The sequence below is a fragment of the Enhydra lutris genome, unplaced genomic scaffold, assembly GCF_002288905.1.
Source record: "Enhydra lutris kenyoni isolate GAN:26980312 unplaced genomic scaffold, ASM228890v2 scaffoldscaffold5, whole genome shotgun sequence".
Classification (NCBI taxonomy): Eukaryota; Metazoa; Chordata; class Mammalia; order Carnivora; family Mustelidae; genus Enhydra; species Enhydra lutris.
In genome coordinates, this window is record NW_019154089.1 from 20,826,054 (window position 1) to 20,839,582 (window position 13,529).

General features: G+C 47.0%; 1 protein-coding gene across 2 annotated transcripts in view; it reads right to left on the reverse strand.

The window, feature by feature from the left end:
* LOC111140927 (teneurin transmembrane protein 2) overlaps positions 1–13,529 on the reverse strand; it is a 934,316-nt gene that overhangs the window by 101,656 nt on the left and 819,131 nt on the right. For both annotated transcript variants that reach the window (XM_022493193.1, XM_022493194.1), the window contains one exon: positions 8,854–9,000. In XM_022493193.1, the coding sequence (XP_022348901.1) occupies positions 8,854–9,000 (147 nt within the window). The remainder of the gene's footprint in view (positions 1–8,853; positions 9,001–13,529) is intronic.

Here is a 13,529-nt window from a genome sequence, read left to right on the forward strand (position 1 = left end):
CACTCACTCCTCCACTCTCTGTCAGTTTTTTCAGAGGTCCCCAGATATGCACTGCTGTCCCTTGCCTCTACACCTTTGCCATTTCTTTGTCCATAATGCTTTCCCTAGATTCCTGACCTAAGTCTTCTGTAGCTTTCAAAATTCAAGTTTGCCTGCTCTGGAAAGCTTTGATGCCCCTTCTCTGGGCTGTTCTAGCCTCTTGGCCTCGTTCTATCCTGGACCCTTAGTATATGGCTTTGTTGCAGCTGGTTTCACCAATGTTTCACACCCCAGCAGACCTTGGATTCTTTGTGGCGGAATCTGAGTCTCACGCACTCATGTGGTCTGGCTGGGTGTATGTGTGCGGCTGGCATGGGGGGAGGTGTTTGCTCTCACCACCATCCAGGACAAGAGGTGTGAACGGGCCTGGGGCTAGGGAAAGGCTGCCTTGGGACACAATTAGAGAAGGGGCTCACTCTTGGGCACACAGGTGCCTCAACTCCTAGTCTAGTTCCTAGGTCTCAGACTGACCTTACCAGTAAGGTCAGCCATATGATCTCTTGAGGGTGACTGGGCCCCTTTGGGGGCCACATGGCATAGAGAAAAGCATACTGGATCTAGAGCCAGCAAGCCTGGCCTCTGGCTTGGATCTGCCCTACCCTGCTGTTTGGCCTTGAAGAAGTTACTTCCCCTCTCTGGGTTTTAAACCTGCTGGGGACTCCGTATTTTAGTCTTTGTGCATCCGACATTTGCAGACTCCCCGATTCCTGGAACTCCATGGCCACACATGCTGAGGCACGCTACCTCTTTGATTCACAGGAATCGGGGCTGGCAGATCAATGATGAAGTACCGCAAGCTCAGGAAAAGGGAGGGAATTCCCCTGGAAAGGTCTGGTCTTCGCGGTGCTGGGGGGTGGGGGGGAGGCAAGCATTGCACACAGCTTTGGGGCACACCTTGCAGCTTTCTTTGGATCCACACTTGGCCACAGAATTCTTGGCCCCTCTCCAATCCCCCAAGAGCTCTTGGCTGAGAAGATGGAAAGTCAAAGAAAAGAGCACAGACCTTGGGCAGCTGCTCTTGCTGTGCTCCAGAGAGCGTCTAGCTATTTAAAGTCCAACTGCTCCACTTTCCCCGGCTTGCACCCTGGCATTCCAGTGCATAAGCACTTTGTGGCAAGAATGCATTCCAAATCCAAAGCGGGGGGGAGAAAGAGCTAACGCCAATGCTGTTTTTCAGAATGCTGCAGAATTTGTGTTTCTGAGGGGAGGAGGGCGTTAAGCGCTCACAGATAACCCTGCTCAGATCCCAGGCGCAACGGTCAGCGGCTGCGAGGGGTCCACGAAGAAGGCTCCTGGCTTGGGTTCTGAGTCCTGGTGTGGTGGCCTTTCAGCTGCAGGGCCTGGGTCCGCCAGTCCACTGGTCTGGCCCTCAGTATCTGCCTCTGTGTAGAGGATACTAAGAGGCTCGTAGGGCACTTGTGGGCTATTATCACGATTTATTTGGGCAATGTGGGTAAAGTCTTAGTAAGTGCTCGATGCATCAGGCCCCTGACATCAAGCCAAAGATGCTCCTTGCTCTGGAAATGTCTGGACCCCTCAGATATGTCCCTAGGACATGTCAATCCTTGCACCAGATTTCTCCATCTTGGCATTATTGACATTTTGGGCCCAGTCATTCTTTGTCGTGGGGGCTGTCCTGTGTATACAGGATTTTTAGCAGCATCCTGGGCCTCTACCCACTAGCTACCAGTAGCCTCTCCTTTCTTCCTCCCTGCTGTGACTCATAAAATGTCTCTTGATGTTGCTAAATGTCCCTCTTCGAGAGTAAAGTTGTCCCCAGTAGAGAACCACTGGTCTGGACTGAGGGGAGAGCTGTGAGAGCAAAAGAGCTAATCCTGGTACCAGGGCCCTTGAACCTTTATTCAAATGCTGGTCACAGACACCAAGAGGGTACTTGCTACAATCTAGGCAGTTTCTCTCGCCAGTGCAAAAACACGGGAAGCCAACATAAGGAAATAAATATTACCTCTTTGCCACCACATAAATCTGTGTTTTGATCTTTAATTCCCTAAAAGAAGTCCACAGTGGTTTCAATTATTAATTTTTTTTGCAAATTATACATTTTAATCACAATTTTATGATGAATACTTGATTTGTCATCTAATCAGGGAAAACATAATCCCTTAAGAGACACTTAATCATCATTTAAACTACTATAAACTTGATTAGGAAAGACTGAAGGTGTGATGTTAGGTAAACTCATGAACTTTAAATACCTCCCCTCCCCCAACAAATTCCATAGTCAAATATATTGACTGTGAGAAAGTCTTCAGTGGGCAAGTTCTATGTTTGAGGTGTCTTATCCTGAGTCCTCTTTACAACAACAAAAATTCTGTACTTGTTTGTTCTTCAGAAACAGCCTCCAAATTTAGTTTCTGTTTGAGAAGAAATGAGCTTCCGCCTTTAAAGTAGCCAAGTGTTCTATCACAGTGGTTATCTGGAAGCCTATTTTGCATATTACCTTCTCCACCCTCTGTATCCTTGTCTGTGACATGGAAAAACTATGAAGAGAAAAATTTGTAGAACTTCTATGTCTCCTGTGACGACACAGACAATAGGCCAGGAAGATACAGATGGGATAATTTAAGAATGCAGCATTTGCTATGAAGGAAACACTACAGGCTGATGGGGGGGGAGGTAGAGGTAGGTCAAGACAGGCAGCTAAGAACAGAAAATGGCTGCAAGGAGCCTGTCATGTCAAATGCCCAGATCAGAGCACTTCTGGCCTTGGACCAGCAAAGGCCCTGAGGTATGACTAAGCTCAGCATGTGAAGACGAGAGGCTGGTGGGAGTGGATGCAGCAGAGCTGCTGTGGAGGGTGGTGGGGGATGGGCAAGAGAGGAGGAAGGGGCACATCACAGAAGTCGCTCTAGGCTAAGGAGAAACATTTGATTTTGATTTTAACTACATGAGAAGCCCTTTGAGGGCACGGCATGATCTGATTTACCATTCAGAACCATCTCTCGGGCTGCTGTGTGGAGGAACAGAAAGCACCGTGCCGGGGCAGCAGCAGAGACGCCCACCTGTTGGTTGCCCATCCATTACCCAGAAGCATACAAAGCTCAGAACAGGGCTCAGTGTGTGTAAGCTCTCAAAAATCTCACTGATTACAGTTTTTATATTCAATAAAGAATGAATTCTACTTTTTTTTTTTTTTAAGCCTCAAAAGAAAACTGACTCCCAACCCTCAGTTTCCTAAACAGAAGATTCTTGAGTCAAATACACTGGAAGATCCAGAATAATTTCAGCCCCCTGTTGCCATGTGGTCCTCGGTTGGGGTTAGTTCTGCTTCCCTCCCAAGGAAGAGAGACCCAGCGCCTGGCCAGCTGGCAGTGGCCTCAAGGCCACATTTCCCTCGTAAGCATTAGATATATTGCTTTCCTCTCTGGGAGCTAATTGGGGACTCTGTTTATGGCTCCAGCTACATTTGCCACAAGGTCTTTGGACTGCAAGGGGAATCCTCATCCAACCCAATTAATAGAGCAATGTTGCACTTCTAAGCTGTCCCCCACCCAACCAATCCATCAACATGATTCGCACACATTAATCAAGGCATTTACAATGGGTTCACCAAGCTTTATCTCTCATTGGATGAAGAAATGGGACTATTTGGACTTGAGAACTATAACTCTTCCAGAGTCCCTGAAGTCCTGAGCTTGGCTCTGCTACATGCACCGACAAGGTGTTATTAATTAACAATTGAGATAAATGCCGGAATAGCATCCCTGAATCATGTCAAACCAATTTGGATGGTTATGGGATGGGGAAAGGGGGAGGAGGCGGTGGGCAAGGGGTGGGCTTTGTCTGTTCCAAGTGCTTTGGACAGACTCCAGTGTTATTTCTCCTCATTTAGACCTGGCTGAAGTGCCTGGAACTCAGGCCAGCATCCACATCTCTTAAACCAAGGCAGCCTCCTCTGGAGCAAAACAAGGAACCAAACTTCGCAGATGGAGGTAGGCTGCGGATTACTGTCAGGGAGGCCTTAATTTAGGGGGAGAAGTGTAGAAGCTGCTGGTGGGTGGAAGGGCCCCCATCATGGGTTACTGACCACAGGTCCGTGGCTTTGAGTACTCTCCTAGCAGAGAGACTGAAGATGTTGGGCTCAGCGTGGCAATGGGCTTCTTTCCTTTCCTGTGGCCGATAGTCACACCCCATGACAGTTGCTTCTCTACACTCCCATGAAAGGACAGTCCTCTGCCCTGTCAGCCCTGATGGTAATAACTACAATAAGGTGTTCTACATCTTGTCTCTTCAGATAGATGCGAACTCTTGGTGGACGGGCGTCGTATTTGTCCTAGTATTTCCAAAGGCCTATTTCCAATGTCCAACATTTAGCGAACCCTCAAGGAACATTTGTTAAACCATCAGGGAGGTTATGGAGTGCTGACATATGATAAGCACTGGTTAGAACCTCAGTGGTTATGGACTGTGGGAAAACGACCGGTTGGGTTCCATCTGTGTGGACTCAGCATCCGTTCTAGAAATAACAGCAACATTACCGCCGATAACATTAGAGCTGGCAGCAAGCGGCATGTGAGGGTGCCTCATGAACCAGGCACTTAGTAAAATGTCCCTGCATACGCTCTGTCAATGAAACCACACACCTGCTCATGGAGTCGGCATTATCATGCCTACTTCACGGACAAGAAAACGGAGATTTTGAGGAGTCAGTATAGTCACAGAAGTGGGACACAAAGACAGCTTCCTGAGCCCAGGCTCTTACCCAGCATGATGTGACTGCGTCACCTGAGCAACCAGAGAAGTGACAGGAGAAGGAGCAAGAGTCTAGCTTCTAGCGCCGTGTGAATGCCCCAGAAGGAGATGCCGACAGCTCGCTAATACAGGAAGACAGGATGTGACGCACTGTTACCCGAGGACAAGCTCAGTGTAGAAGGGCTTTCTCCTACCTCCTCCACGCCAGGCCTCCACCCACACACAGGGGAGAGGGCGTCTGATAGGGTTCCGTGGGAGGCTGGCTTGAAACAAGGAGAGCTGGGCTTTGTACAGACAGAGGGCGGGGGCTCCTGACTCTAAGCTCTGGGTGATAAAGGCCTGTGGGGAAGGAGTAAGGCCTGTCTTTCCAGGCCAGGCGGTCTAACAGTGCTTCCCCACCTCGAGGTTCCCACTTTTAGAGGAAATCTACACCCTTTCTCCTACCCCTGGCTGTGATGAACTGAATCTCACACCTCTGTCTTGGTGGTGATAATTAAATATTATCTGCCTGTCCCCTGAAGCACATGTTGTATGTATTCTCAGACTTTAATGAGCTGGTATTTGTCTTCTGGAAGCAAAAATATTTCTTTGAGTCTCTTTTTCAAATTGGGGTGAGCAGTTCAAGTGAAGATCTTTCACTATTAAAAAGACAGTCTGCTTGCCGGCAGGACTGTCGGAACTGATTCTACCTCTCGGGGGCAATGGCAGGGACATCTCGTCCCTTTGGCATCAGCTAGTGCTTCCTGAGGTTAAGTTAGCGATCTCCTGGCTGCGGGGCATTGGGAGACTTTCAAAGGGATGGGATTAAGAAGTTAGGGGAGTGGGGTGCCTGGGTGGCTCAGTGGGTTAAAGCCTCTGCCTTCGGCCCAGGTCATGATCCCAGGGACCTGGGATTGAGCCCCGCATCAGGCTCTCTGTTTATTGGGGAGCCTGCTTCCTCCTTTCTCTGCCTGCCTCTCTGCCTACTTGTGATCTCTGTCAAATAAATAAATAAAATCTTAAAAAAAAAAAAAAAAGAAGGTAGGGAACTGGCATAAACTGTCTTTGGGGGATAGTCCTAGGCAACTTTTTCCAACAGGGCTTCTCAGCTAGGCACCCCAGAATACAGAAAACGTTTGAGTGAGAAATTTCTCAGGTCTTCTAAGGACTGCACTTTGGTAGTACCTTTTTGGTCGCACAGGAGACAAGTCAATTTATTCTAGAGAATGAATGTCTCAGGACAATGGTTCTCAAAGAGCATCTGCCTCAGCATTACCTGGAAATTTCCTCAAAATTAAAATTCCTGCACCCCACCCCATACCTGCGGAATCCGGAATTCTGGGGGAAAAGGTTTGGCAATCTGTGTTTAATCAAGCGCTCCAGGCGGTTGAGCTGTCAGCTATAGTTTCTGAACTACGAGTGGCCACAAGGCACCAGGGACTAATTCTCTTCCAGAGGAACCCAGGTTGAAAAAGGCTGATAAGGGCTTCAAATATCTGTATCCATATTTGGATCTATATCTATCTCAGTTTAAAATAAAAACATATCTATCACTTTCAACTGAGATTCTTTTTTTTTTTTTTTTTCTAAACGTAGAGTGTTCCCAGATGAAAAAATGATTTGCCTCTTCCAGCTCACTTTGGAAGAGCACTCTATTACTTCCCCATTCATGAGGCTCATAACAAATGTGCTCACTGCAGCTGCTCCCCAGGCCGGCCTCCATGCGCTGCCTGGATGCCTCCTCTGACCTGCTGTCAGGTTCAGAAAGCACACAGCCCTGCCCAAGAGCCCCCAGAGCAGGAAAGAGCCTGGGGCAGAACTTCCACCCCCACCAAAACAAACACAAAAGTGATATAATTAGTGTGCTGCCGCATTGGATCTGGAGTTGATGAGGAGCAACTTTAATATTTATCAATAAACAGTAAAGTGCTTAGCACACCTCCTAGGGAAGTAATTAACCATAAAAAGGATACTCCGCACTGAGGAAATCGCCTCCAAAAAAAGAACTCAGTTAATTGTGAATTGCTTACACCGGGTGAGAGACAATCCGCGTCTACCTCTCTCACCTGACATAAGCAACTCTGAATTAACTGGGAGTTTCTTTTTATAAACACTGTGCAGAGCCTTTTCTTTTTTTTTTTTTTTTTTTCCTGGTGGCTAATTACTTCCTTGGGAGGTTCGCTTTAATAGTTCCCATAACAAGGCCATTATTGTCTTTAGCATAATCACTGCCTCATTTGCTTCTGTGCCTTGCCTTCCTGACGCTCTGCCTCTGCCCACCAGGAGGGACCCTGGGTTGCACGTGCCTACAGAGCAGTCCTCAGGCTTAGACCGTCCACCACCGAGCACCTCTCCCCGCTCCTTCAGTTCTCCTGTGTCAGGAACTTGGGCTCCTGAAAGGAGCCACACGGCTGGTAGAGAGGGAGGCCGATGGTGCAGGGTGTGCGGGAGGGGGCAGTCCCCTTCCCCTACATGCAGCATTCCAGCCATTTCCTATGTTTCTAGCTGCTGACACCTGCAGTGGAGAAGGGAGCCAGGACAGCAGCTCCTTTCTGGAAGAGGAAGGGAGCTGAGGTATAAGCAACTTCTTTGCTAGGTGAAATTACCAGGGACCAGACCTTATCAGGAGAAGTAATGCAATTTTGACTGACTCTCTTGGGAGGAAAAAAAATGTATGGATATATGCTGTTATGGCTCAGTTCATTGAAAAATGAATTAAAGTGATTTCTATTTTGGCTCCATTTCAGGAAGCTAAATGAGTGAATGGGAGCTCTGTAAATTATATCAGGCCTATAAACTTTTTTGATTGGTGTACTCCTATCATTGTATGTACATTTGCTTATTTACACATTATGTACAAGTATAACAGCAATAATAGATTATGGAAATTGCAAGTGTCTATTAAGACGATGAGGAAAAATAAAAATAGAGTATCTAGTACTTTCATCTATCACCCTGACTGATTGTTCCCCTTTCTGGACACTACCTAAGCCAACGCCCTGGGGCCATGAGGGCAGGAGTTGATATTCTCAGAGCACAGGGACTGACAGAGTGGGACTAGATGCATTTCTGTTAAGTCAAATAGTTGGATGCGTGGATCCTCTTACACCCTGAAACCACTTCTGCTCTGAGGGAATTCTGACCATTTAGTCATTTTGGCGGGAGTAGGTCACCTACCTGTCCTGAATGTTAAGGCAGCATTGCTCCATATTCTTAGGAAATCACACAGCCCGTGTGCTACCGCAACCCCATTTAGCCCCAGGATCTTAGCACTCCATCAGGGATTGGCAAATTTCCCATAAAGGGTCTGAGAGTAAATATTTTAGGCTTTACCAGCCATGTGGTCTGTGTCCAACTCCTCAATGCTGTCTTTGAGGGTGAAGCATACATTTGACAGGCATTGTTATGGTCCAATAAAAGTTTATATGTACACACTAAAATTTGAATTCCACTTTGCACATATCTTGAAATATTGTTCCTCTTTAGATCCCCTCCCCCAAACTTTAGAAATGTAAAAACCATTTTGCTGCTCATATAAAACCAGGCAGTGGGCTGGATGCGAGCAGCAGCAGGCTGTAGTTCGCCAGCCACTGGGGGGAACGCGGACTTTGGAGTCAGATCCGGGTTTGGGTCCCAATTTTACTATTGGTGGTTGACTTCTCTTAAAACAGTTACTTAACTGTGGTCTAAGCCTCAGTTTCCTCAGTTACAAAGGAACATCTCAAAGTGTCGTAAGGATGAATGGATTGCCTGAGATGTCTGAGTCTAGCGTGAAACACATACTGTGACCATCACCATCGATTCATTTGTAACTCCCAGTCCCAAAGGCTCAGGCAGGAATGCGCACCCAGGGGCCAAGCCAGGGCCCAGCCACCTTTCTGGGGGTGGTGTGGACTTGAGAATCCAAAGCCCGCTTCAAACCCCAGTAGTCCCAGCTCTTGTCTCCAGGAACCTCCCACTGGCCCAAAGATGCCCGTCGTCTGCGGCATTTACTTCAAAAGAAATGTTACAACAGCATTTGACAATAGTATGGGGGAGGTCTTTCAGGAAAAATGACTCATGATGGAAGTATACACAATGCTCTGCACTTGAGAGGCTGGGAATGAGAAGACGCTTGCTCACCTCCCTCATTATCCTTGTTATCAGCACAGGAGGTTTCCATGGCAACGTTGCATCCGGGCCCTCTCCAGCCGGTCTGGCAGACACACTGCCAGCTGTTCTGACCCAGTGTGCATCTCCCGTTGCCGTTGCACAAATCGGGGCAGCCATCTGGTTGGAGAAATGCAGAGGATGAGAAGGAGGGGCGCGAGGCTGCGCTGGGCCAGCAGGGGAGCCATGCAAAGGGGGAGCAAGGCCGCAGGGCAGCCACTGGGCCAGCCTCAGAGTGGGGCCCGTGCCTGCCTTCGAAAGAGAAGGGGAAGCAGGCAATGCATGCAGTCGCAAGGCACAGTGGGGTCCCAGATGCAGGGGCTCCCCAATGACACTGACCTGTGTGAAGGGGTCTGAGGCAACCTTCCCAAAGTGGGGAATATTCCAGAAAACTAAACCAGCTCTGAGATTACAAGCCTAGGTAGGCTGTAATTTCCAGCTAGTAGCTCAAGATTGAGGCTACCTCAAAAAAAACACAAAAAACAAAAACCCTTTTCTTTCTTCTTTCTTTCTTTCTTTCTTTTTCTTTCTTAGAAATACTTTCTGCAGAAGACAGGAAATTCCCTATCAACCCAGGATGGAGGCAAAGTGCTTTCCATCTTTCAGAATTTTAAGGATATATTTATATGTGATTATCACAAGCTTCTTAGGATGAAGAACAGGCTGGTTCTCCTGGGCTATTCTCGTATTTTTGTAATATTTAGTTTTAAGGGGCACTTGAAAATGTGGACTGTTTATCATTCAACCTATTTATGGCATAATTTAAAAATACTGCTGAGTCTGAAGGCCGTGGGAGGAGTAGGTACTTAGTGCCTTGAACAGGGAAAAGAGAAAAATGTGTATGTATATGAGGAATGAGGTGGCATTCGAGTAATTCTTATTTTGTGGTAAACTTTTCTTTCTTTCCTCTTTTTTGGGGGTGGGGAAAAGTATGAAATCAGCAGCCTGCCTAATTCCCTAATTGCTCCAGCACCTAAAACAACTGTGGCTACCACCCTTCTGACCTGAGTGGAGGGCCCGGGAACGTGGGTGTGGGAAGATGAGAAAGGGTGGCAGGGAGCGGGCCACTAAAGCAGGGTGGGACAGTCTCCCCAGCAGAGCCCCTGCCACCCTCTAGAAGATGCAGAGAGCAGCACAGAATTGGTAGGATGTTGTCACCCTCACAAAATCTACTTGCTGGCAAGAATTACTGGATATGTTTTCATTTTTCCTTTAACAGCTTTATTGAGTCATAATTTACATACCATAAAATTCACCTGTGTTAAGTGCACAATGCAGTGACTTGTTGGAAATTTACAGAGTTGTGCAATCTAGGTGTGTTTTCTTACTTCATTTAAACAGACTCCAAATGACCATTAATGTCATTGTCCTCAGAAAGTAACTTCCCTGAATATCTACCTTTAATTCTGTCTCCCTCTCTGTCATGTCTATCTCCAGCTATGTATAATTTTTTTTTGAAAGATTTTATTTATTTATTTGACAGACAGAGATCACAAGTAGGCAGACAGGCAGGCAGAGAGAGAAAGGGAGGCAGGCTCCCTGCCGAGCAGAGAGCCCGATATGGGGCTTGATCCCAGGACCCTGGGATCATGACCTGAGCTGAAGGCAGAGGCTTTAACCCACTGAGTCACCCAGGCGCACCACTCTGTGTATTTTTTTTTAAACCACACGAAATGCAAGGTAGACTGGGTTGTGGTGGGAGGATGAAGAGCTTTGCAGTGAGGGAGGTAATTGATTTGAAACCATTCTGGCCCAAATCTTCTGAATCAAAAGCATGCATCTCCCCTTACTTCTCCCTCCCGTATTCCAGAGGCCTTCGCCTGCCATCTTTCCTCCCTTCTCTTGAGTAACCCTTATGAGAATGCCAATAAACCCAATTTGTGCATGTGGCAGTGGTGGGAATTTTAAGGCCTCCTCCTCGGAAGGAAGGTCTGGAGGGTCTGAAAGTGAGTTGAAATGTACCTATTTTATTTATGGTATCTTACTTTTGAATGCTCGTTCCCTCCCATCCTTTCCAGAATGTGGTATGGGGTTAGGCCCTGAGAGAAGAGGATGAGTGAAAGAGGAGAAGTTCTCTGTGGGGAGATCTCTGTGAGGAAGCTGAGCTGTCTTGAGAGGAGAAAGCAGGAAACTTGCCAGAGAACCTGTTATCTTTGGCTGCAGTAGCCCAGCACTGAATCCAGGATGCAAACGAAGCCTAAGTGCTTGCATTCCTCCACAAAGACGAGCTGGTATTCACACCTATCCTTACAGAGCCCAGAGGCCCAGATTCACATTTCCATTCCTTTCCTTACTAAGCTGGTGCCCCCCCGCCCCCCACCAGGCCCTGCCTGCAGAACCAGTGACATCCCTCTTGTTCAGACTGTGAGAATGTTCAGGGAGTAGAAGCCATCCCCAGTTTCAGAGAAATACCGTAAAACAATTCTACAGGAGCAAAATGAGACTCGGTAGGAAAAGCCCAAGGGATATTTCAGAGGTTCTCAAGGAAAAGAGTCTATCTCCAACCTCCAGCCACCTCCAGCTTTACAATCTTTACCAGAAGAGTTTTGGTTGAATGGGTCACACGGAACACTATGACAGACCCAGCAACATTCGCTCAGCATGCTGTCTATTATATGTGCTTTGTTATTCAGCCATTTTGGGGTCTCATGTTTGACTAAAATCACGCCCAAAGTCTCAACAGAAGCCTCATTGTGTAGGAAACCCACGTCTACTACATAAAATTTAAATTTGCAAAGAACACTAGCACGTCAGTCAGAGATATGCACTCAAAATATCTGTGCTCTTAGACTGAAATGAAGCTTTTCCTCCCCCCGCTCTTTCTCTCTTGATTTTTTTCTCCGCCCAACCAACTGAAGTGAGATAAACAGACCACAGTAGCAGGTTTTCTCCACATCATATGAGGAAGATGAAAACACGAACAGTGGGAAGCTGGCAAATCTCTGAGAAGTTTCGTGGTAGCTGGGAATTAATGGATAGGACTTTGCTTTTAGCTTGAAGAGGAAGAAAGTAGCCTTGGCAGGTGCATGGTGTTGCTAGGCAACCCCAAGCTGCCCCCAGCACAGGTTTGTTCTGCTGGTGGCCTTCTGAGGAGGTGATCTGTTGTGTTTGTAAAGTGCAAAGCCAGCTCTGCTTAAGGAAAAGCAGGATGTAGGAAGTAATTAGTCTGGAGGGGAAATGGGCATCAGGGGGCAACTTTCTCAGGAGAGGATCCTATAACTTAAGTTGGATTAGACTGATGGACTCCTACCTGGGGATCCAAGAAGTCTCCTCTATGGAGTCTTCTGGATTTCAGGCTAGCACTGCTGATTTCCTTGAGTGTCCATCTCTGAGATCACTGATACAGAAAGTGATAAGGCACAGTTTCTGATTCTTTGCACAGCTAGACCGCTGGCTATCTGGAGACTTCAGGTTCTGCCATGACTCTAGACTAGGGATTCTCAACTGAGGCTAGTTATTTCCCTTTTCTTCTTCTGGAGGACATTGTCAAGTCTGGAGACATTTTTGAGGATAACAACTTGGGGACAATGGTACTGACATTATTTGCATAGAGGTCGGGATACTGCTCAACCTCCACAGTCGACTGGACAGTCCCCATACCAATGATATGGCCCCAAATATCAATAGTGCCAAGACTGAGAAATCCTGCTCTAGACCCCAAACTCCATGGAACCTGAGAGTTCTTTGTTTGTTGTTGGATAGCAGAACCCGACCTTGTGTCATGCACATTGTAGATACTTGAATAAATGTTTGGTCAGGTTGTGCTAGATCATTTCAGCCTGCCTTATATCTATAAACGCTCCTGAGAGGCATGAGAAGATAGTGGGGCCTCCTTCTTAAAGATCAAAACAGAAACTTCAAAGGCATCAGCAATGTCTTGGGCTGGTTCTATCAGACTTCCAATGCCTTTGACAGGATGGAAATGGTATTAATTTCTAAGACTTCCACACTCAGAATTTCAACCACTTAAAAAAAAAAATCCATCAACACAGTTACTAGGTAGGCAGGCTTTTTGCCTTGACAAAAACTAGACCTGAAGAAGAAATTTGGGATTGAAAAACCCAACCCAAACACACCCTTATATTCTGATGACTCCTGAGTCTTCATCTCCAGACCTCTGATGCCTAGACCTGGACTCCAACTTGCATCTCAATGTCTCCAACTGTTTGCTAACAAGCATCTTAGACTCAAGAGAATTTAGCCTCTTTACACCCTCTCCCCTCAAACTCTGATCCCTTGATCAAGGAATGGCACCTCGATGTACTTTAGTGCCCAAGACTAAAACTCTGGAGTCATTTTTAACACCCTCCCCTGCCCTCCACCAGCTCTCTCATCTCTTACATTTAGTCAACAAAAATTTCCTGCCTGATTTTTCTCTTAATGATAAGAAGTCCTACCTGTCCTTCCTCGTAAATATCTCTGGAATCTGTCCTCTGCTCCCACCCCCAGTGCCACTGCATTAACTCAAGTCTCCTCATCTTTCCCCTGTACTCTTGTGAAAGCCTCCTAACTGGCCTCCCTGACTCCAGTCTTACAGCATCATCCATTTCTCTCCGCTCAAGACACTGCTCAAAACACTTCCACAGCTTTCCACTGGCACTGGGGAGACCCTGAAGTCCTTAATCTGGCTAACAGACCTTATATGAACT